The sequence below is a fragment of the Anolis sagrei genome, chromosome 6 (assembly GCF_037176765.1).
Source record: "Anolis sagrei isolate rAnoSag1 chromosome 6, rAnoSag1.mat, whole genome shotgun sequence".
In the NCBI taxonomy this organism is placed as follows: Eukaryota; Metazoa; Chordata; class Lepidosauria; order Squamata; family Dactyloidae; genus Anolis; species Anolis sagrei.
Window position 1 is genome coordinate 103,479,395 of NC_090026.1, and position 25,543 is coordinate 103,504,937.

General features: G+C 39.4%; 2 protein-coding genes across 2 annotated transcripts in view; both read right to left on the bottom strand.

The window, feature by feature from the left end:
• Positions 1–8,749, bottom strand: part of PTTG1IP2 (PTTG1IP family member 2) — a 28,763-nt gene extending 20,014 nt beyond the window's left edge. The window contains exons 1-4 of the mRNA XM_060782285.2: positions 8,396–8,749; positions 8,009–8,061; positions 4,721–4,829; positions 3,807–3,921 (exon numbers count right to left, since the gene is read on the bottom strand). Coding sequence (XP_060638268.2) covers positions 3,807–3,921; positions 4,721–4,829; positions 8,009–8,061; positions 8,396–8,678 — 560 coding nt within the window. The 5' untranslated portion in view covers positions 8,679–8,749. The remainder of the gene's footprint in view (positions 1–3,806; positions 3,922–4,720; positions 4,830–8,008; positions 8,062–8,395) is intronic.
• Positions 8,750–13,195: 4,446 nt separating this feature from the next.
• On the bottom strand, positions 13,196–22,670 carry CLDN12 (claudin 12). The gene is made up of 3 exons (XM_060782287.2): positions 22,512–22,670; positions 18,728–18,784; positions 13,196–17,282 (listed from the first exon to the last, which is right to left on the bottom strand). The coding sequence occupies exon 3, from the start codon at positions 17,259–17,261 to the stop codon at positions 16,524–16,526; it is 738 nt and encodes a 245-aa protein (XP_060638270.2). The 5' UTR covers positions 17,262–17,282; positions 18,728–18,784; positions 22,512–22,670; the 3' UTR covers positions 13,196–16,523.
• Positions 22,671–25,543: the final 2,873 nt, after the last annotated feature.

Genomic DNA, 25,543 nt, shown 5'->3' on the forward strand with positions numbered 1-25,543 from the left:
GGTACACTAACTGCAAGTGTTTGATCTTAGAAGGTAAGCAGAGTCTGCCCTAGTAAGAACAGGAATAGGAAATTGTCAAGAAATACCTGGTGCTGTAAGGTAGATTTCCCCTCAATGAATTGCTCTTTTCTACCACTTTCAGAGTTCAACGCCACAAATGGGGAATAATGTAAATGTTAAACATATAAAATTAATTGCCTGATCCACACTGCTGACTAGAAATGCTATGCCTCTGCCTCCCTATACTTTTGTGGTCTGTAAATTTTCAGCACTTTAAGCCAGTATGACTCAAGCAAAAATTGAACCAGATAGGAAGAATATTCCTAAACAAAACAAAAAAGCAATGGATTCAAGTAGGCAGAAGAATATGTACAGCTTTCCCCATTGGTGTCCACAAATCACTGAGAATTAGAAAATTAGTCTTCCAGCTGAGAATTAAGATGGTAGGCCTTCCAGATGTATTACAGGTCAGCTGCCACACTGTTGGGTACCCACAACTAGAGAAGATGCATTAAATAAATAGTAGAACAGTGAGTAATAATAGTAGAACAGTTTAGCCAATGAATCGGTAGGATTTACACATGTGATAAATTTAATCACATCTATCCTAAAGAACAATAACAGGAGTGCCATCTTAAGATGAATCCACATTGCCTTATATTCCAGGATCAGATCCCAGATTATCTGCTTTGAACTGGATTATATGAATCTACACTGCCAGATAATATGGGACAAACAGATAATCTGGGATCAGATCCTGGGATATAGGGCAGTGTAGATCCAGACTTAGAAATGACTTCATACGTACAACCTAAGAACATCTTCTTAATCAAATACTTTGTAAGTAGAACCTTTAAAGCAGCAAAACTGAACTTTACAAAATTCACCTGACTGCAATAAGTAATATTTTTTTCAACAATATTACATTTGATATACGCAAAGTCTCTGCAACAAATCAGCTCTCCTCAAGAGTATCCATGGCATTTACTTAAATAGAAGGAAAATACCACTTCCTGGGCAGACAATTCCTATAAGAACTTGCATGCTAGCTGGCAGATAATGGAATCGGCTCAGCTGTCCAAATACTATGTTCTCCTTGGCGACACCTGGATCGGATATATACTGATCATATTGTTTGGGTTAGCACCCTTTGTTGTTGTTCCACTTGCATTTTACAGAACATTTTAATATCTTTTTGCCATGTAAATATTTAATTAAATTCTCTGTTCCATCATAAAAAGAAATTGATGGTTGTGGAAATCGGGGAGTAAATATTATTTAACTGGACTGCTACACTGCTGAAGAGTTCAATTAAATACGCTGACATTTACACATATTTGGTTCAATCACACTGAAGACTTTAAAATTAAATATCAGAAACTAACTTAATGTTTTATCTAAGTCATAGCCCAATAGAGCATGAAGACATGCAAATAATAAGGTAACTGAATGTGCAAAAGTCTCAGAGGAAATATATTGAGCTTACCTTCTCCTAAGAAATTAATCTTTATTATTTCAAAAATATTAAAGGATAGTTTTTGAAAATGTGTGAATTCTAGTGCCTGGCATGCCATAACCATGAAGGGATGGTATCCAAAGACAAAATCAAATTTGGATTTGGTACAAAAATTAATAACAAAAGATGCAGCCACTGCACAAGAAGGGATTCACATAGCAAAAGATTTAATACATAGTTGAATGCAAAATGTCTGCACATATAGGGATATATGTGCAGGAATATAAAAAGCAAAAGACTGAGTAAATTCCTGTCCATAATGATATCTAGTGCATGACTAAGTGTAAACAACTGTAAAAATCGTTAACTAAATTTTAAGTGCAACACAATATCATCTATCCACTGGCTTTGCATTAAGACTATCTTCTGCAATAATAATAAACTTTATTTGTATCCTGCCCCATCTCCCCAGAGGGACTTGAGGCTGCTTGCAAGGCAACAACAGTGCAAATCAAGAACAACATAAAATATTCTGTACAACACAAGGAAAATTTTGCTAATAATAAAAAGCTGGCAGCACTAAAATGTTTAGACAATCAGACTTTCAGGTAAGACCTACAACTACGACAGATGCCAGTGCTTGTTTTATCACACTCCATGGATCTTGGAAAGGGGCTCCTATCAATTTTCTGATATACAAAATAGGGTAGCCGAATATTCAACACTGGCAGTAAAAACACAAAAATGTAGGAATATAAATTGATCTTTATTACTTAGACCGTTTCTGGATGGCTCATGAAACTAAGAGCTAATCAAAATCCCTAAGTGCTTATTGATCTTAGTATGTATTCACATTTAAAATTCCTTGTCCTCAGATGCAGGCAGACATTCTGATATAATCTTTTTACCCAGGAAGAACTGTTCCTTTCCTCAAGCAAGCAGAAATTTAAAGGGTTATTTTAATACCATCATCTGCCTTCAACAGATGGTCTAGCTGTGATATTCTTCTCTTCTGCTGAGCAATTATCACTGCATAAGTAGTGATAATTTAAATAGCATACAGTATGAAAAAAGAACATGCGTCTGAAACTAAGTCCGGAAACAACATTGAAAGTGTATAGGTTCTGAACAGATAGTGGTTTCAAATTGTAAAATTTTGCTCAGAAAATCTGAATCCATATATTGTCTAAATATGTGGAATTCATGTTCTTGGATGGCAACTCCCATCAGCCTAGTCAATGGTAAAAGAGTATGAGGTTATATAAAGCTCATACTCTGCCCACTATTTATCTAAATCAGGCATGGGCAAACTTCGGCCCTAGAGGTGTTTTGGACTTCCAACTCCCAGAAATCCCAGCCAGCTTACCGGTTATTAGGAATTGTGGGAGTTGAAGTCCAAAATACCTGGAGAGCCGAAGTTTGCCCATGCCTGATCTAAATCATTGGGGGGGGGGGGGGAACCACATAATTTTGTTTCTGAATATATTTTCCCTGAAACAGCATAAGCATATAGGGTTGGATAGAGATGGTCATACTGACAGTAGATAAGAAACTGTGAAAGTCAACAATGATTAAATAAGTTATGTGTAACTAGTCTTCTTAATCACAGTGGGTTTAATCTATCCTGAATAAATCTGGACCAATCTTCTGTGATTCCCACTCAAAGCTTAATTTTACATACATCCAAAATTCTTTAAGATGACCACTACTCAATGGTATGGCACATAATTTGGAGGTGTAAGAACCCTCGCCAAACCCTGATATAAGCTGGAGATAAGTCATTGCTATTGAGACCTGCCAAAAGTGACTAAAATGAACCAATGCTCCAGGTTTGTATAAGGTTATGCTCCTTCCAAAGTTGCTTTACTTGCAAACTATGGTAGAAGTCATACCTTGAAGTATATTTTCATAGTACATGCTTAGACTGACAATGTCTCTGTTCAAAAACCTCCCCCCAAAAGCCAAATATGGTTATAGCAGCATTCAAGTTAGTTTGGGACTGTGGCACAGGGCACATTCATCATTTCTCTCTCCTGCACTTTTTCCCTTAGGAATGTTCCAGCAAGAGCTGCTATTGGCATGAGTTCACCTTTTAAAAACAGGGCAAGTATCAACTGGAAAGGGAACTTTCAATGAGAAAACAGAAAATAGGAAAAGACTGACCTCTCCTCTGGATCCACAATCTTGATCTAGACAAGTTATCTTACATCTTTTGTAAACAAATGTGGACAATCATAGACCATTTTTAAACATCCATTTAAAACTGCATATAGTTTGACCCCAATTTTTAAGAACAACTTTATTACAGAAGAGATATATGAATGAAATGTGACTAGGAAATATTGTTTACCTGTTAGGATGACACTTGCAACATCTGCGACAGCAATAACAGCAGCAGCACAGCATAAAAATCAGAAGAAGGCCTGCTACCACACCTATGGTAATGACGATGGCCTCAAAGTTGACTGTACAAATTAAAGGAATAATTTGAGTATGTGCAGTGCTATAAAACATTGACAAAGTAACAAAATACAACAACAAATATGTACAGCTGAAAGGGAAAAAGTTTGGGTCCATTAGCTGTCCTCTTTGCATCAGGCATTAAAGACATTTAAGTAGGTTTGCTGGAATTTATTTTATTGCAGACAGATATGTTCATCCAGTTAAGAGAGTCCATCTAACTGAATATAGTAAATATGCATTTGTCAGTGCCTCCTATTTCATATTTATTAGAGTGGCGCTTAGCATGCTTCCTTGTATTTTTCACTTCAAAAAATCACAAATAATCTCATGAGTATTTTAATTGAAGTATTTTAAATGTTATGCTTCTTTGACAAAGAGTTACACCAAACAATTAGTAAGATATTGTAAAGGGCAAATTCAGTCTGAAACAGCAGACTGAAATCTCTACATGGCCGCATTTCAAGATACTGTATTTTACTGAAAATTATGAACTTTCTGTATTTAGAAAATATGTAAAGTATCTGCCAAATAGTTTAGGATCACTATATTAAATGAAGTTTTGCTTGATATATTGCTGTGTACTAAAAGTATGTTGTTGTTGTTGTTATTTATATGCCACCTTTCTCCTGATAATGGGAATCAAGGTGACAAACAACATATTTAAAAACAGTACAAATTACAAAAAGGCAGAATAACACCACTGTATAAAGATTGAAAGCAATGAAATAATTCATGTATTAATAATTAAAATAATATGTACAATACTATAAACAAAATACTATTTTTACAATCAGTACCTACCTAAGCATATTCCCCAATAAGACTTTCTAAGTTCACACAATGAAGATGGTGGAATAAGTTTGCTTACAGGGTAGTCCATACAAGTTGCGTTTTCACTGCACCAAAGACACTAAACAGAACAAGTGAAAAGTAAACACGGCCATTCTAAGCCATCAAACCTGTTCTTTTTGAGGCATTATTTTCAAGTCTTCACCGAAGCATAAATCCAGGCACTAAACATTGTTTTGTTATTCATTTGTGTGTCCTAAGCATAGTAAAAATCTGAAGTACACATTAATTTCCCCAATTTTAGCAAACAATTACAGTTGGCATTTAGCACGTCTACATACAGAACTTTCAACCCAGTCAGAATTTCAGACTATGCTGGTCAATGCTGGAAAATGTTAGCACTGTTTGTCACATTAAACATATTCTACACACAGTAGGAGAGTATGTCATGTTATTATCTTAAGAACTGCTTATTTTTAATGCCTAGTAACATGTCTGTTTTGCCTAGGAAAATTACTGGCTATTTTGATATTCTTCAGTTTAATACTGGAGTTTTGAAACTAAATGACAATCCCAACTCTAAGCTACTTCCTATTCTTCACTGTGTTTTCTGTTTTCTGCAATTAACATATGATATATTTTTACCAGGGTGGTGTGTGTCTGTCAGGAGTGACCTGAGAAACTGCAAGTTGCTTCTGGTGTGAGAGAATTGGCCATCTGCAAGGATAATGCTCAGGGGACACCCAGATGTTTTAACATCCTGTGGGAGGCTTCTCTCATGTCCCCACATGAGAAGCTGGAGCTGACAACAGTAGCTCACTCCACTCCTTGGATTCAACCACCAACCTTTCAGTCAGCAATCTTGCTGGCATAAGGGTTTAACTCATTGCGCCACCGGGTTAACTGGAAAGATTTACCAATTAATCTTTCAGTAATTCTGTATCACTGTATGGTATGCACAGAGGTTTACAAATATATCTCTTCACACTATAGTTTGTGCCTGTATATTGTTATGAATCTGTCCAAAATTTTCTTTTGAAGAAAAGAATGCTGAGCTTGCAGAAGGTTGTCTGTGTCATCCATCACCCTGTCACTGTGTTCCCACAAGGTTCCGTCAAGCATATGATTGATATTAGTATAAAAGTTTATGCTGATTTAATAAACTTTAGCATAACAAATAATTTTTAATCTATGTAACTTGACAGGTATAACCATCTTTTGAATGGTGATGTAAATGTGCTCATGTGACACAACAGAAAAAGAGACAGTTTGTCCTGAAAGTATTGCAGAATCTTGTTCTTTCCTCTTTTAGCCAGCTCTTTTATAAGTAAAGTATCACCCTACCTTTTCAACATTCTTTTCTAAATACTTCCTGGCTGTACCAGGCTTCTGCCTCACTATTGTTCCTCTCTCTTAGATCTCATCACATGTTTAACTCTTGCTGAATCTAAAGCTATGAAAGAGGTCACCAAAGAATCTTTACTCAAATGATTTCTATCAAAAAGCAGATACCGGTTTAGACGCTGGCCTAACATAATAAGATTATTCTTTTAGGGAAAATTCAGCTATTCAGAAGAAAAAGATACTATTTTATCAATAGAAAAAAAAACTCAGGTCCTACCAAACTGAACTAGCATGGGTTCCTGTGAGTTTTTCAGGCTGTAAAGACATGTTCCAAAAGCATTCTCTCCTGACATTTTGCCCACATCTATGACAGGCATCCCCAGAGGTTGTGAGGTCTGTTAGAAACTAGCAAGTGAGGTTTATATATCTATGGAATGTCCAGAGTGGAAGAAAGAACTGTCTGTTTGAGGCAGGTTTGAATGTTGCAATTGACCACCTTGATTAGCATTAAATGGCCTTACAGCTTCAAAGCCCGGCTGCTTCCTTTGTTGGGAGGCATCAGCTGGCCCTGATTGTTTCCTATTTATTTATTTAGTATATTTATATACTGCCTTTCTCACCCCTGGAGGGACTCAAGGCAGTTTACCACACATTAATGGCAGTAATTCAGTGCCAACATACATATAATAAAATCACAATAACTAAACACTGGCATCTAACTATAAATTAAAATAATTAAAACCATTCAACATAGGCATATGCAACATGTAAACACTAAGACAACGCATTAAAAACATCCTAATATAAATGCCATGATTTTAATAATGGTTTTAATATTGCTGTTGATTTTTTGTTTTTGATGTATATGTTTATTTTTATTGCATGTACATATGTGTATGGCATCAGATTGCTGCCTTTTCGTAAGACTGCTCTGAGTTCCCCTTTTGGGATGAGAAGGGCGGGATAAAAATGTAGTAAATAAATAAAAAAGCAAATAATTAAATAAAATCTAGCATTTACTTGCCAACAATTATTATTGTTGTTGTCATTTCATCTCTTCAAGCCCCTGGTGGTGCAGTGGGTTAAACCCTCATGCCGCAGGACTGCTGACCGATAGGTCAGAGGTTTGAATCTGTGGAGAGCGGGTTGAGCTCCCTCTGTCAGCTCCAGCTCACCAGGCGAGGACATGAGAGAAACTCCCACAAGGATGGTAAAACATCCAGGCGCCCCCTAGGCAATGTCCTTGCAGATGGCCAATTCTCTCATACCAGAAGCGACTTGCAGTTTCTCAAGTCACTCCTGACACACACACACACAAAATTATCTTCTTCAAGTAATTTCCCACCAAAAGCAACCTTAAATTGAAACTATCTCAGGGACTTCTTGCCAAGATTTGTTTTGTGGGGTGTGTCACTGCCTATCTTTGAGGCTAAATGTGAGCCTTCCCCAAGGTCACCCAATGGGTTTCTATAGCTAAGCGGGGATTCGAACCTTGGTCTCAAAAGTCCTAGCCCAAGACACAAACCATGACACTATGCTGGTTTTTGTGAATACACAAATCAGATTGGGGAGAACACTTAGTCAGTGGTTCTCAAACTGTGGGTCCCTCATATGTTTTGGCCTACAACTCCCAGAAATCCAAGCCAGTTTACCAGCTGTTAGGATTTCTGGGAGTTGAAGGCCAAAACATCTGGGGAACCACAGGTTGAGAACCACTCAAAACAAAGCATTATTTCAGTACTACTGTATTTATTTATTTACCACATTTATATACCACCTTTAGGGAGGTTCACAACTTGCAACATCTTGATGCCTCAACAATTATAACAATTAAAACAATCATGAAATGTTAAAAACATTTAGCATAAAATATAAGAATATTTTTTAAAAACCGTACAAAGCCTTAATAACAATACTATAGTTTTCTCTAACAAAGGATAAAAATGTAAAACTCACTTTAGTGTTTTTCACGCATTCTTCGCAAGTCTTTTTGACAAAAGCATTACATGCTGGGGGGAAAAAATAAGGCCTTATATGAAAAACAAAAGTATGACAACAACATTTTAATTTTTAAACCAGTTTGTTGAAAACTGCAGAGACAAAACTAGCAGTTCTTCAGGATTGGATCTAAGCAATGCTGGAACACTTTAGAAGAGGCATGGGGCAAACTTGGGCCCTCCAGGTGTTTTGGACTCCAACTCCCACCATTCCTAACAGCCTCAGGCCCTTTCTTTTTCCCCCTCAGCCGCTTAAGCGGTCCAAAACACCTGGAGGGAGGGCCCGAGTTTCCCCGCTTTCGAGGCCTAGCCTGAGGGGAGAAGCCTGGCTCTTTCCACAGCTTACACAAAACGGGAGCCGGCGACGGTGAGGCACTGGTCTCCATCCCTATCGCCGAGCTGCTCCAGAGGAAGAAGGAGAAGGGCAGGAAGAGGGCCCACAGCCGCTGCCATCGCAGCCATCCCGCGGCCACTGCCCCGCCCTCCATCTTTGCTTCTCCCTCCACTCGTCGCCTCACTCTCTTCCCCTCAGAACTCAAAGCGCCATTAGAGTCCTCCTTGGCGCATGCGTACTCTCCCCACTCATAGTCAGGTGCAATTTCAGCGCCGGCTCTTCCTCTTTGGCGCATGCGCACTCCCACTACACTCCGGAGGACCCGCACCGTCGTTAGGGGCAAATTCAGTTTCCTCTTAGGCGCATGCGCACACGGTCTCCACACACTCGACTCCCAAGTCGGGCAATTTTAGCTCCTGCACCTCCTAGGCGCATGCGCACTGCCTCCCCACTGCGAATTCTTTGCACGGCTCCCTTTTGCAGAAGAGCCCCGCCCCTTTCGGTCCGTCGAAGCACCTCTTCCCTCGGAAACAAGCACCTCTTCCCTCTTTACATTCCGCCCGGTTGAGATACGTCGTGGTAAAATAATAATAATAATAATAATAATAATAATAATAATAATAATAACAACAACAACAATAACATACAAACAATCTACAAACCCACCAAGAAAATCCAACAAATGCTACGTTCAGCAAAGGACAAGAGGGATCCTCTCACCTCTGCAGGAGTCTACCGTATACCATGCAGCTGTGGACAAGTCTACATAGGGACCACCAAACGCAGCTTCGCCCAAACACCAATCAAGGAACATGAAAGGCACTGCAGACTACTTCAACCAGAGAAGTCAGCCATAGCAGAGCACCTGATGAACCAGCCTGGACACAGCATATTATTTGAGAACACAGAAATGCTGGACCACTCTAACAACCACCATGTCAGACTACACAGAGAAGCCATTGAAATACACAAGCATGTGGACAATTTCAACAGAAAGGAGGAGACCATGAAAATGAACAAAATCTGGCTAGCAGTATTAAAAAACTCTAAAATTACTAAAGCAAAACAGCAGAGAGGAAACAACCAGGCACATCTTAACACCTCTCAACAGAACATTTTCCCAAGCTCAGCCAGGTCTTCAAATGCTAATGAAGGTGGTCAGCTGAAACATTCACACCTAGCTTCAGCAGAGAGCTCTTTGCCCCACCCCAGTCATTCCACAGACCTCACAACCTCTGAGGATGCTTGCCATAGATGCAGGCGAAACGTCAGGAGAAATGCCTCTAGAACATGGCCCTATAGCCCGAAAAAACCTACAAGAACCTAGTGATTCCAGCCATGAAAACCTTCGACAATACAATAATAATAATAATAATAATGTAATACAATATAATACTAGTAATAATAATTCAATATTATAATTATATATTTACATTACATGTAATATTACTAATAATATTACAATATAATGGTATAGTGCAATATAGTAATATATAATACTGATATTGTACTATGCTAATAATATAATATATTGTATGAAAATATATATTGTAAGCCGCTCTGAGTCCCCTTCGGGGTGAGAAGGGCGGCATATAAATGCCGTAAATAAATAAATAAGTAAATAATGAGGGTTTAACCCACTGCACCACCAGGGGCTTGAAGAGATGAAATGACAACAACACAGCAGACAAAGAGTCAGTACAAGAAAACTGCACTCCAAACCAGAGCTGACAGCTGGCACAACTGAAGGGGTGAATAGAGCTTATTAGGAAATGCTGAAAACTGCAAAGCCCAAGGAAGAGCCTTGTCCTTTGCCATAGAAAGGAGCAAGGGCAAGAAGAGAGACAGAGTTTTGGGAAAGAACAGGATGCAGAGCTGAAGGATAAGGGACAGGATGACATCCAAGAATTTGCAGTCATAACGTGTATAAGAGAGGCTCTAAGTAGGTGAAAGGGTATCAGTTCTTGTAGGCGTCAAGAAGAAGGAGGTGAAAGAACATGTTTTTGAAAGGAAGTTTGGAAGAGGGGTGGATCTGTTCATGGTCTGTTCATGACACGGCAGAAAAAGGGTATAAGAATGAAATTGGAAAGATCAAATGGCACAGGCAGCCCTTTGATAGACATCTGATTGTCTGTCTGTTTCTGTCCGGTGGGCCGCACTTGAGAAATAAAGGATTTTAACTTCAAATCTCACGGAGACTTGCTGTCTTTTTGGATTCACCACATTTACCTATTGAAATAGTTTCCTTCGCAACAAAGCCTTATATGGGCAGTTCCTTGAGAAGATTGAAGGAAAAGTTGACAAAGAGAAGACCTGGTTATGGCTCATGAATGGAACCCTGAAGAAGGAGACAGAAGGCCTGATTTTTGCAGCCCAGGAGCAAGCCATCAGAACCAATGCAATTAAGGCCAGGATTGAAAAATCAGCAGATGACCCAAAATGCAGACTGTGCAAGGAAGCAGATGAAACCATGGATCATATTCTCAGCTGTTGCAAGAAAATTGCGCAGATGGACTACAAACAAAGACACAACTCTGTCTCCCAGATGATTCACTGGAACTTACGTCACAAGTACCACCTGCCAGCAGCAAATAATTGGTGGGATCATAAACCCTCAAAGGTCGTGGAAAATGAACATGCAAAAATACTGTGGGACTTTCGAATCCAGACTGACAAAGTTTTGGAACACAACACGCCAGACATCATGATTGTGGAAAGGAAAAAAGTCTGGATTATTGATGTCGCCATACCAGGTGACAGTCGCATTGAGGAAAAACAACAGGAAAAACTCAGCCGCTATCAAGACCTCAAAATCGAACTGCAAAGGCTCTGGCATAAACCAGTACAGGTGGTCCCAGTGGCCATTGGCGCACTGGATGCGGTGCCAAAAGATCTCAGCCGGCATTTGGAAACAATAAGCATTGACAAAATCACAATCTGTCAATTGCAAAAGGCCACCTTACTTGGATCTGTGTGCATCATTCGAAAATACATCACACAGTCCTAGATGCTTGGGAAGTGTTCGACTTGTGATTTTGTGATATGAAATCTAGCATATAGATCTCGTTTGCTGTGACATACTGTGCTTTTGTGTCAATAATAATAAAAACTTTGTTTATACCTCGCCACCATCTCCCCACTCGGGGCGGCTTACATGAAGCCAAGTCCGACAATACAATACATAAGTGTAAATCAACACAGCAATACAAATAAAACAAGAAATAAAAACACAATACAAAACTATTATAAATAACATATCAGCAATTAACCACAACATTTAAAACACAAGGTTCCAGGTACAAGCCACTCCATGCCTTTGCAGAAGTATGCGAAAAGCATGGCTCTTATTGAACATCGAGAAAACCAAAGTGCTCAGGAATGTGTTATTGCCCTAATCTTCTTCTCCATCTTCATTGCTATGATACTTTGTCTTATTGATGGGAAGCTATGTAACCTTGGCAGACTGAAAGCCAAAACCATGGTCACAATAACATCTGTTATAGAACTCCAATATGCTGATGATAACGTAGTCTGTGCGCATTTAGAAGAACACCTACAGGCCACTCTAAACACCTTTGCAGAAGCATACGAGAAGCTCGGCTTGTCATTGAACGTCGAGAAAACCAAAGTGCTTTTCCAGCAGTCACCAGCCAATTCAGCAGCAATGTCAGTAATACAGCTTAATGGTGTAACGCTAGAAAATGTTGACTATTTCTACTACCGAGATACTTGTTTGTAAAGCGATTGTTCTCCCAAACCTGTGATACACCTCTAAATGTTGACTGTCTACACTCAACTCCTGGAAAGATTTCATCAGCGTTGCCTCTGAAAAATCCTGCAAATCTCTTGGGGAGACAGGTGGACAAATGTCAGCGTGCTGGAAGAAGCAAAGACCATCAGCATTGAAGCGATGATCCTCCCCCATCAACTCCGCTGGACTGGCCACGTTGTCCGAATGCCCGATCACTGTCTCCCAAAGCAGTTACTATACTCTCAGCTCAAGAATGGAAAACAGAATGGACAGGAAAATAGTTTTAAAGATGGGCTTAAAGCCAACCTTAAAAACTGTGGCGAACTGGAAAGTCCTGGCCCATTAGCATTCAAACTGGAGGTCAGCTGTGACCAACAGTGCTGTGGAATTCGAAGAGGCTCAAATGGAGAGCGAAAGAGAGAAATGCGTCACGTGGAAAGTGTGTCAAGCCAACCCTGACCAGGACTGCGTTCCATGTGGAAACCGATGTCCTCACTGTGGAAGAACAATCAAGAATAGGTCTCCACAGCCACCTACGGACCCGCCACCAAGACACTACTCTTGGAAGGCCATCCTACTCAGACACAAGTGATCGCCGATGATGATGACATTGTAGAATTTAATTTGAGTAAATGAATTGAGAGTAAAACCCTAAAATGAAATGACTTTCTAGAGTAGCAAAAAGAGATAAAGTGCCCACTCCAGAATGTGTTTCTAGTTCTTTTCTCATTTTCAAATGGCACAAGGAGTGTTCAAACTCCTTCCATTAATTTATAATGTAGAATTGAGTATTCCTTATTAGTTTACTTCCACCTCACTGAGAATATCTCTTAACAGAAAGTTCTATTCAAGCACAAAAACTTTGCTCAGGATATTTGTTATTTTTTTCACCATACAATCCAGTACTAACCTTGGAAAAGCAATTCTTTTTGAGCTACAGGGCCTTGAATCCCCACTGATCTTTCTTTGGGATTAAAAGTTCAAAACATGATATTTTCCAAGTTTTGACCCTGCAGCCATTAATTATCATTCATTGTTATCTATAGAAATATAGCCATAGCTGTATAAGACCAGTCTTTTTATTAAAAATACATTCTGTTTACATAAAAATGCATACATAACTAAACATTACTGAAGCGAAAAACCACGTTTCCCTGTTGTGCAGTCAAAACCTGAAGAAAGCAGCACTTTTTCATGCAAATACAAAACAAGTGATGAAGAAATTGTTTTCCAAAACCATTGTTGAAATTCACACTGACAGTTCTGAGTGCTAGAAACAAAATACATAAAGATAAAATTCAAAACTGACAACTTTAAAGTTAGACCAGAAGCTTTTACATGTACAAGCAGGACTAGCATTTTGAAAAGTTATTTACTTTATATAAATCCTTTATTTAAGAACAAGTTGGCAGCCAATTATACATTTGGTCTCTAGCATATAAGTCAAAATTAAAATGTCACATCACTTAGGAAGCTATCATTCTGAAAATATAAATATCTTAACTTGTTTGGAATAGATGGTTTTAATAGAAAATGTCACAAAATTATATCCCAACCAACTGAAGGGTGTCCATCCTGTGAAGCATTTCCCATAATTCACATTAATATATTTAGATAAATTGGTTACAATATAGAAAACCCGCACAGTTATGTACCATGGGACTCCACATCTAAAAAAATATCTAGCTGCATTGCTTTACGTTCCTTGAAACAACAAAAGAATTATGAGATGGGATATTAATTTGGGCATTTAGTTGGAGGAAACTACCCCACAGAGAATATATTTACATTTGTGCATAACTATAATAATTGCTCTGATGACAATTCAATCATCAATGCAGATTATGTTTCACAACAGAAAACAAAAGAGGCAATCTCTAATTTCTTTCAATTTATAAAATAAGATAAATGCAGTCTGTGTGTGTTTGTCAGAGATAATTTTCAGAACCAATCATAGTTGCATGGCATGCTTATAAGGATACCAAATGTTAATTCAAAACACACACACTATAATTTAATTTAATTTAATCCATGAGGGGGAAAGAGAGGGCAATAATTTCATTTTTAGCTCCACCCTTTTACCATTTTCTTGACAACTGCATATACAAATTAAGGCCTGTTTAATAATTTGCAATTAGGCCTACACATCTGCAAATTAACTGTGATTTGATGTGAACTAATTGCTCTGCGTATTATTAGTTAAACATAGCAGAGATAAAAAATTTTCAAATGTTTATGTTTTACCTGTAAACAAATAATTAGAACAAAAGATTCATGGACCCACTAAATCACAAAGCTCTAACCTCACATTAGGTTTAGCTGTGGTTTATGGTAGCCAAAATGTATACCTTTAGCTAAAAAAAATTTCCACAGATGACCAAATTAGTTTGTTTTCCCCATTTTTAAGCTGTTTCTTTCCTGCTTCCTCTGTCAATCCCTACTTCAGGATGAGTAGCTGAAGAAATAAACCACGATTGTAGATTCAAAAGTAACAACAAGCCACAATTTAAATAAGGCAGAGTTTGGAAGCCAATAAACTCAACCATAGTTTGTAATTGTGATTTGTGTCTGGCCACCAAAAATAGTTTGTTGGTTGGAACGGACTGGATTACAATAATATGCCAGAAGACAAGAAATCACAAACTAGTTTACTATTAAATGAGGATTGCCCAATGTTTCCACAAAATCATACATTGAAACAATATACTCAGTAGCTCAGATGAGCAATGTGGAATTTAAAATATGAGACAAGCATCAGTATGGAACTCTTCAAAGAAACTGAGAAAACATATTTAAAATGAGATTGTCAACTTTGGTCCCTATTCTTGCTATCTGAGAATGGGTAAAAAGAGGAGTCTGAGCACCCAAGTAGAAAAATAGGGGGGAAATGTTTATAAATCAAGAGCTTTTTTGAGTGGTTTTGTTTTGATATGATATAATTTTACATTTAATGACTCGGGAATATACGATTTCAACAAATCCAGAAGGTCACATCTTACTTCAGCTAATAAGTGTCAGTGAAGAAGTTTAATTAATTGTAAAACTGATTTTCTTGAAACAGAGATGAAACCCGTATGCTCCATTTTGCTCATTACTCAAAGAAGCCTTGAAGCTCATACAAATTAATCGTTTTTCATTATTCAGAAGGTATAAGTCGACAGGCAACTTGAAGGCACACCAGTACCACAAATGGGAAATTTATATCAAGAAAAGAACGCATGCGTTAATGCAAAAGAAAAACGAATTAGGTGTAAGAAATGAATCTGTATCCAAACTAAAGTATGAGAAGTCTTTAAAAGTGCCTTTGATAATGATCTCATCTTCAATATTTATATAAGAACTCTCCAAAGTTTCTACAGTTTTAATTCATTCTGAAAATGTTATTGGAGAGCCCATTTGTATTAAAGGAAACCCTTTGTAACAAGAAAAAGTAATAACGAATCAATACAACTGTCTAAAATTTCAAAGGCATTTCGAAACAGATTAGGATTATGACTAGGAATTAGATGGAATTTCTTTAATGAATATCTAAAAGAATGATGTATTTTACAGATAAAGCAAAAGAAATCCTGGTTGTCCAAAAGCAAAGTTAAGTTCCTGTGGAATTTAATAGAACTAGAAATCTAGAAATGACATCTCTACTAAAATAGATTTTATTACAGGGGCACTTTACGTAATTCTAAAGCTATTTGGTTTATTCGTGATATGCATATATACTTTAATTGTAAATGGATTTAGGGGCACTTCCATTGTTCAGAGAAAGGAAAATATAACTTCAAATAATTGTTTTCTATAGAACAAAGGCCTTCTCAGACAATACTACTATACTATTGAGAGAGATTTAAAGCTAATTATTATTATGTTTCTTGTAAACTCATTTTTGTGTTTTTCACAATCTCAAGGAAAAACAAGAGTTGACACAGGACCAAACTGGCACATTAGCGACTGCTTCACACAGTGGTAAAATTTAGAATGGCAAGGCTAAAAAATGTATTCCCTTAGGTTAAACCATTGGACCTACAAGATAAATTTAAAAAACAATCTTCCATGTCAGATTAGAAATATCACTGGATGTGTATCTTGGTAATATAAGTCATGGAAGAAACTAGACTGAGACAAAAAAGTCCCAGTCTTTAAGTCACCTATTGTCTTATAAGCACCAATAGTGTTGATAGGACTTAAAAAATGACAGGTAGTATCAAGACCAAAACTAATATGTCTAATATATATACTCAAAATATGTTTCTAATATCCATGGAGAAGTGGTTAAAAACTGTCAAGTTCCAATGGCATACTGATCGGAAAGTCTCTAAGGCAAGGCATTGGAAAATTGCCCACCTTAATACATTGAGAGCGCAAAGTGGCATTTGGTTTTCCCAAACCCCATCTTTAAGTAGCATGTGTAACAACAGGGATGTCAATTTCAATGGCGGAGTGGCGCGATCGTGCAGAATAGGGCTGGGAAGCATAGCTGTGCACACTAGGCGCATGTGAATATAGAGGCTGCCAGAATGGGGAAGGTAGGGCTTTACAGGCACAATACCAGAGGAACAAGAGAATGGCGGTGAACAACAAACCTCCTGCACTGGCAATAGCAATGTACACTGAGATATCAAAGCTGAAAACAGGTTCATATTTCTTGTTCATTACTTGATTGTGAAAGATGACCCAAACAGATGGCGTCAAGCAAATGACACATGCCAGGAGAAAGAAGAGGCCAGCCACAAGATGGCAGCCTGCGCTGTTTATAAGGCATCGGGCTTGTTTGATGTTGGGCACTGTGGTAACAAAGGCTGTGTTGCACATGCCAATCAGACAGAGAAACAGAGCCAGGACAGTAGTGAGCATGCTTATGGGGAGAGCAAGCTGGAGGACACGCAAATCCAGCTGATCGATTGCGGTGTACCATTCGGTGTCATAGATCACACAGTCTTTGCTCCCATCAGCTCGGACGCACTTAATCCAGAGCCCGGTGTACACTGTCACATTCTTTTCATTTTTGTTGAAGGTATAAAGTCGCATTTGTCTCCAGTTCGGAAGCAGAGCAGCAGCAATGAGTCCCGATAAGGCAGCTGTTCCAGAAAGGAAGGCCAGGACTGTTGCAGCGTGGACATCGCGGCAGCCCATTTTAGCCGAGGAAAAAGCTCCCTGGGAAAGAAAGGGGTTCCACGTCAATAATATTCCAGAATCATAAAAACGCAAGAGTTGGAAGAGACCACAAGGGTCATCCAGTCCAAGCCCTGCCATGCAGGAACACACAATCAAAGCACCCCAGACAGATGACCATCCAGACTCTGCTTAAAACCCCCAGAGAAGTTTTCAATTCATTTTTTTCCAAAAGAGGAATTAGAGGCAGCATAGTCTCACAGAATCACAGAACTAGAGCAGTGGTTCCCAACCTGATCAGGGAACACTTGATCAGGGACCACTCTCCACCATTAGTACCAAAAGGCTTATGATTCAGTTTTTGGTCAACTTTAGATTCAGTTTGGGGTGCTGATTCAGAAAATTGCATTGGACAGACCACATCAGCTCTAGTTTCTGATACAGAACATATGCCATGGTGAGCGACAGGGAAGGAATGGCTGGTGGCGTGAAAGGAGTGGAAATAAATAAAATAAAATAAATTGCAGGTCAGATTTTAGTCCCCACAACCCAGTGGTGGTCTCCAGGTTAAGAACCATTATTCTAAAGCTTGGAAAAGTTATTTTTAGATTAAAACTTCCAAACTCTTCCCGGTCAGCCTGGTTAATTTTGCACCACAGCTCACAGAATCCATCTGGATGTTTGCTGAAGTATTTCGGAAACCTAAAACAAACAGTAACTTCTGCAAACTGTTGTTAAACAGGAATCTGTTGAAATCACACTGAAGCAATTGTGGTGCATTGGAGTTCTTATCAAATGGAACCAGCTGATTAAAAAATGGTTTTCTCAAAAAACTACAAATGGTAATTTACAAATAAGCAAGCATTGCCTGGTATAGCAATATAACATTGAATCTTCTCCTGAGCACTTACTATGACAATTTGCTAACAAGTGATGCCAGCAGTCATAAGAAATTTCCTAGAATGCAAAGTTCTCATCTGTTATAGTTCTTAATTAGAAAACTGGGCAGATTATATTTTAAAGGTTTTCATATTTTAGCAAGCAGGCAATTATTTCACAAAAATGAAAGGCTTGGGATGAATGTTCTAGTAAATAAAGGTGACAAAGAATGTGACACACCTGGCAACCAGGGCTTGCCACCTCATCCACTCCCATTTTAATAGAGGCTTACCTCATGAGGTAAAGAGAAACTTCACGAAGTGAGGCTTATACAGGAAGACTCTATTAAAAATGGTGTTGGGCAGCAGCAGTGGCAATAGAAAGCCTGGCCAGTTGCATACTTCTACCTTGCAAAGGAGCCCTGTCTGAATTAAAATACCACTTCATGTTTTTCAGAGGTAAAATTAACTTAACCTAAAAAAAAAAAATTGAATTTGGCACCAGGAAATGTATTTTTGACTCTGAAATAAAGAGAAGTTATGGTAGGCATACCTTCAACTGTGGCTTTGGCTAAGCTCCTTTCTAAGGGATTGAGAAGATAAACTTACCAAAAGGTGTTACCAAGCCAAGAAGAACAGCAAGCAGCTTGTATGAGTCTAACCAACCTAGGGAGGAAAAAACATTAGATTAAGTAAAGTTCCCATCTTTTGGGGGACTGTGGTGAATCATAACATATCATATATAAGCAGAAAAATGGAATTGCTTCTTTCCAATGGTGACTATTGAACTGACCAGAACTTGAAAGCTTAGCTTTTCTTTGGCTCATTTAACTAATCAAATTTGCAAACCAGATTTTGATTTTGATTAGTCCAACTCTTGCTTGTTTTGGAACGATCTAGTAGGATCTCTCATGGATGATATTGATATTTGTGGCTACTAGTCATACTTCTTATTCTGTAACCAATAGCAAAATATGTATGTGGTTCTCAATGCCAGTTACTAACTATCATGACTCCATTCTGTGAAATCATTTGCATTTTAGAGAGGTATACTTGGAATTTTCAATCAGATACCTATAGTGCCTCCTCAAACTACAAACTTCAGGACTCCATAGATGTTTAAGTTGCACCAGAGTGTCTTAATTATATAGGGTGAAAGCACCCCAGGAAAATCTTCAAAAGCCAGAAAACAGGAATTTTGCCAAAAACAATCTTCAAACAAATCTAGTTATAATCAAAACCATTTACGATCAATTAAAAATGTAGTATCTAGTTAATGCAAGTTATTCACAACATGCAACCAAAATATGAATGTTCCAAAGGTACTCCATTTTTTCTACTTCTATGCATTAACATGTAACATTAATATGACAGCTTAGGCCTGTAACACATGGAGTAAGCCTGTATTTGAGCATGACAGAATCGTAGAATCCTAGAGTTGGAAGAGACCTCGTGAGCCATCCAGTCCAACCCCATGCCAATAAACAGGAAAATTGCATTCAAAGCATCCCCGACAGATAGCCATCCAGCCTCTGTTAAAATGCCTCTAAAGAAGAAGCCTCCACCATGCTCCAGAGCAGAGAGTTCCACTGCTGAACAGCTCTCACAGTTAGGAAGTTCTTCCCTGTGTTCAGGTGGAATCTCCCTTCCAGATGTTTACCTATGGCCAGTTTCCCATTTGTTTTGGGTCTTGATTACTGAAGAATGGTAACAGATTCTAAATAAGATTTTCTAAGCCATTTTGCAGAATCTAAAAAAAGAATTGGGGGGGGGGGAGAGAGAATCCGTCATTTTGCTTTTGTTAATAATGATGACTCATTTGGCCACAGCGCAGAAACTGAGCTATGATTTAAGGCAGTCAAAGCATTTCAAACAGAAACACACAGCATTGGGTGGAAAACATGCAGTAGACCCCTGTCCAATGAAACCAAAGCCATATCTTGTCCAGTATCTTGTTTCCAAGGGTTTGTACTTTGAGGATGCACTGGAGATCTCCAAATACGGCACCTCTCTCTGATCTTGAAATCTTTAATCATATGGGATGTTGCCATGGCAATTACAGCAGAATATAATTCTATAATGTGAGCCCCAAATGCCTCTGGGAAGCCTACAAATACCAATGCTTTTGGTCCTTACCATCAGGTTTATCATTTAGGTCTGTGAGGTGAATCTACATTGTAGAATTAATGCAGTTTGACATCAGTTTAACTCAATGCTATGGAATCCTGGGAGTTGTAGTTCAGTGAACCCCCAGGCCTTTGGCAGATAAGGCTAAAGGCCACAGCAGTTCAACTCGTGCAAAACTGCATTAATTTTACAGTGTAGATGCACCTCAGTAGGCTGAATAGTCATGATTAAAGGTAAAGGTTTCCCCTTGACAATAAGTCTAGTCAAATCCCATTTCTAGGCCAAAGAGCTGACATTTTCCATAGACACCTCCAAAGTCATGTGGTCAGCATGATTGCATGGAGCACTGTTACCTTCCCACAGAATATACCTTCCCCTATTGGTCTACTCACATTTGCATGTTTTCAAACTGCTAGGTTGCCAGAAGCTGGGGCTAACAGTGGGAGCTCCTCCCGCTCCCCAGATTCAAACCACAAACCTTTTGGTCAGCAAGTTCACCAGCTTAGTGGTTTAACCCGCTGTCATCATAAATAGTACTCATCTACAGATTTTAGTTTCTTGCCACAGATCTACCTAGCCCAATATTGTTATTTTGTGGCAGCCAACCCCAGAAAATAATTATCTCTTGTGTGAAGAAATACTTGTTTCCTCTGTCCCTAATCTTCTGCCATTAGCTTATATTAAAGATGGCATCATTTAGCTTGCTAGATGTTTTGGGAGTGCAGATCCAAGAAAATCAGCATAGTTGGTGGGAAAGAATGCAATGGGGATGCAATGCAACATCTTCTACATACGTTAGACATATTCATCCATTAAGAAAAAGCCAGACTTGGGCAAACATTGGCCCTCCAGGTGTTTTGGATTTCAACTCCCACCATTCCTAACAGCCTCAGGCCCCTTACTTTTCCCCTTCAAACACTTAAGTTTGCCCATGCCTGGTGTAGTGGTTTGTGTCCTGGAGACCAAGCTTCAAATCCTCACTCAGCCATGGAAACTCATATTGGGTGAGTCACACTCTTTCAGAGAATAACTTTTTTGGACCAATCTTGCCAGCCAAACCCTGTAGTATGTTGAAAACCTCAACTGAAGAAGGCACACTAGGTGATCTTGGGCAAGTCACGCTCTCTCAGCCTCAGAGGAAAGCAAATGCAAACCTTTTCTGAGAAAATCTTGCCAAGAGAAACCCATGATGGGTTCACTTTAGGGTTCCCATAAGTCAGAAGTAACTCAAAGCTAAACAACAACAACAACCTGGAATCTATAGCATCAGTGCTTCGAGTGTTGGGCTCTGACTCTGAAGACTTGTGTTTGAATCCCTGTTCAGCCATGGAAACCCATCCTAGGTGAGTCACACTCTCTCAGCCTCAGAGAAAGACTTGTTTTGGACCAATTTTGCCAGCCAAGCCCTGTGATAGGTTGAAAACCCCAACTGAAGAAGGATGCTTGGTGACCTTGGGCGAGTCACACTCTCTCAGCCTCAAAGGAAAGTAATGGCAAACTGGTTTTGGACCAATCTTGTCAGGCAAACCTTGTGATAGGTTGAAAACCCCAACCAAAGAAGGCACACTTGGTAACACTCTCTCAGCCTCTGAGAAAAGCAATGGCAAATTTGTTTTGGACCCATTTTGCCAATCAAACCCTGTGATAGGTTGAAAACCAACTGAAGAACGCACGCTTGGTGACCTTGAGTGAGTCACACTCTCTCTCTTCCTCAGAGGAAGGCAATGGCAAACTTGTTTTGGACCAATCTTGCCAAACAAACCCTGTGATAGGTTGAAAACCAATTGAACAAAGCACACTAGGTGACATTGGGTGAGTCACACTATCTCAGCCTCTGAGGAAGGCAAATGCAAACTTGTTTTGGAACCAATCTTGCCAGCCAAACCCTGTGATGGGTTGAAAATCCCAACTGGAGAAGGCACACCAGGTGACCTTGGGTGAGTCATACTCTCTCAGCCTCTGAGGAAGGCCATGGCAAACCTGTTCTGAACCAATCCTCCCAAGAAAAGTCTATCTGAGGTTGGAAAGCATAACAGTAAATAGGACCAGCTGCTATGGACAGAGCATAAGCCTTCCGCTTGAGCATTTCACATCCAAATCCAAAGATTTCAATGGAAAAGGCACTATTTCTTAGGATGCAAATGGCTTTGCTAGGCGGCACAAGGGATCAGGATCATTGATCAGAGGAAAGCAGCTCGTTTGGAAGGAAGGAAGAAAAAAGGGTTCAAAATAATAATGAAAATATCAAAGGAGAGGCGAAACTCACCCTCGAAAAAAGGCACCCCAATTTGCAAAACCCCAAAGATCCTCTTCCTTCGCCTCCTTCTTGGCTCTCTGCAGCTCTCGGTTTCTCCAGGAAGTGGCTGCCTTTTCCAAGGCTTCCTGGGATTGTAGTTTCCGCCTGCAATGATCCCTCCTTTCCCGCAGAGCCTCGAAACTACAACTCCCAGGATCCCCTTCCCGGGATTGTTTCCGAAGCCACACCTTCGGGGTTGGGTTTCAGGTTGCTTTTCTTGCTTCCTCCCGACCTGCAAGGGAGGCTTCTCTATGGGTGCATCTATACAGTAGGATTCATGCAGTTTGATACCACTTTATCTTCACTGGATCAATGCTAAGGGGCACCGGGAGTTATAGTTTGGCGGGGCATCAGCACTCTTTGGTAGAGAAGGCTGATAACTTTGTAAAACTACAACTCCCAAGGCTGCATATCATCGAGATGGTGTAAATTCATCCCCAGATATGTATTTGAACTTTTTTTCTAGCAATACTTGATTAAGGGTACATCTACACTCTAGAGTTAATGCAGTTTGACACCACTTACATTGCCATATCTCAATGCTGTGGAATCCTGGGAATTGCAGTTTGGCGAGATACCAACATTCTACAATGTTTTACTTAATTTTGCAAATTACAGCCCATTTGTAATAGTAGTAGTAGTAGTAGTAGTAGTAGTAACAATTGATGAGAAGCAACTGGAAAAGCTTACACAATATGAAGATTTAAAGATCGAACTGCAAAAACTCGGGCACAAGCCAGTAAAGGTGGTCCCAGTGGTGATCGGCACACTGGGTGCAGTGCCTAAAGACCTTGGCCTGCACTTAAAAACAATTGGCACTGACAAAATTACCATCTGTCAGTTGAAAGGCCACCCTGCACCCATTATTCGCCGATACATCACACACTCCTAGACACTTGAAAAGTGTCCGCCATGTGATCGAATGCAAAAGCCAGTATAGTGATCTTGTTTGCTGTGTACTAATCTTGTTGTGCCTCAAATAATTATTTTCGTGCCAGGAGCAACTTGAGAAACTGCAAGTCACTTCTGGTGTGAGAGAAATGGCTGTCTGCAAGGACGTTGCCCAGGGGACGCCCGAATGTTTTGATGTTTTACCATGCTTGTGGGAAGCCTTTCTTATGTCCCCGCATGGGGAGCTGGAGCTGACAGAAGGAGCTTACCCACTCTCCGCAGATTCAAACCTCTGACCTGTCGGTCAGCAGTCCTGATGGCACAACAGTTTAACCCATTGTGCCACCGAGGGCTCCAACAACAACAACAACAACAATAATAAAGAATAGCACTAATGAATCAGTAAAGCTAACTAACATGTGAAAGCCATTCATTATCAGACTAGGGGTCTAGTCACACTGTAGAAGTAATGCAGTTTGCTATCACTTTAGCTGTTATGGCTCTATTCTATGGGATACTGAGGTTTGTAGTTTGGTGAGGACAAGCACTTTGATAAAGAAAGCAGAAGACCCAACCCAAAGTGAAAGACCTTGTCAAACTACTCAACTTGTAGGATTTGATAGCACTGAGCCATGGTAGTTAATAGTGTCAACTGCACTGATTCTACAGTGTAGATGTGCCCCTAGGCTGCTTAGTATACCTCTGCTGTGCAACACACACACGCACACATATTCATTCTTTTGCATGCTACACTTTTTTTCTGCACAGCTGGTTTCAGGACTGAGAATATATTATGGAGCCCAGTAGCATAGGTTTGACACGAGTCAGTTATCTTGATGGCAAATAACAGCCAGAAAGCAATCTATATAAATAAAAATGTAATGTTTCTCATGGATCCCCAAGAAATGTTTATATGTCATATAATATTATATCTATATAAATAAAAATGTAATGTCTGTTTGTGGGATTAACATAAGTAAAAACCCACTGGATGAATTGACACCAAATTTGGACACAATACACATATCAGGCCAATGAGTGACCATCACACATAAAACACTGAAAAACACAGGGGAAGAGACTTAAAAAGCCAAAAATTAAAAAAATTACATTACAACACATGCGCAAGATCACTTATATACGCAAACACACACACACACACATATATACATATACACAAATATATATACACACACACAAAACACATATACACAGACTGGGCCACAGCAACGAGTGGCAGGGGGTGGCTAGTAGTGTTATATTTTGTTCTCACTAGGCTATCTGTAGCAGCAGTTCTAATATGCCATATATACTCATGCATAAGTCTATGTGGGGTTGCCTCCATGCTCTTTGTGGGGTTGCCTTTGAAGACTGTTTAGAAGCTTCAAGTGGTCCAATGGGCGGCAGCCAGATTCCTCACCAGAGCAACATACAGGGCGCATATAACTCCCCTGTTACACCAGCTCTACTGGCTGACAGCCTGTTACCAAGCACAATTCAAAGTGCTGCCTTTAGCCTATAAAGCCCTAAACGGTTCTGGCCCAGCTTATCTGTCCGAATATCTCTCTCTATGAACCACCTTGTAAGTTAAGATCTTCTGGGGAGGCCCTGCTCTTAGTTCCACCTCCGTCACGGGTGCGGTTGGTGAGGACGAGAGACAGGGCCTTCTCAGCGGTGGCCCCTCAACTGTGGAACTCGCTCCCCACCTAAATCAAATCGGCTCCCTCCCTCCTGACCTTTAGAAAGATATTAAAAACATGGCTGTGGGACCATGCCTTTGAACAATAATTCAGTGCAATAAGTGAATTCGGAATAAGTGCAATTACGACAGGAATGGCTCCTGAATTATGATTTTGGGTTGTGTGCTTTTAATTTTTGCTTTTTGGATGTTTAGATGTTTTTTATTTTTTATTTTTAATGTATATGTTTGTTTCTTATATGCCTGTTCCTGCGGCATTCAATTGTTGCCTCCTTGTAAGCTGCTCTGAGTCCCCTTCAGGGTGAGAAATGCGGGATATAAATATAGTAAATAAATAAATAAGTCGACTTCACATATAAGTTGAGGGAAGATTTTGGGGCCAAAAATAGGGATTATGATGTGACCCATGGAT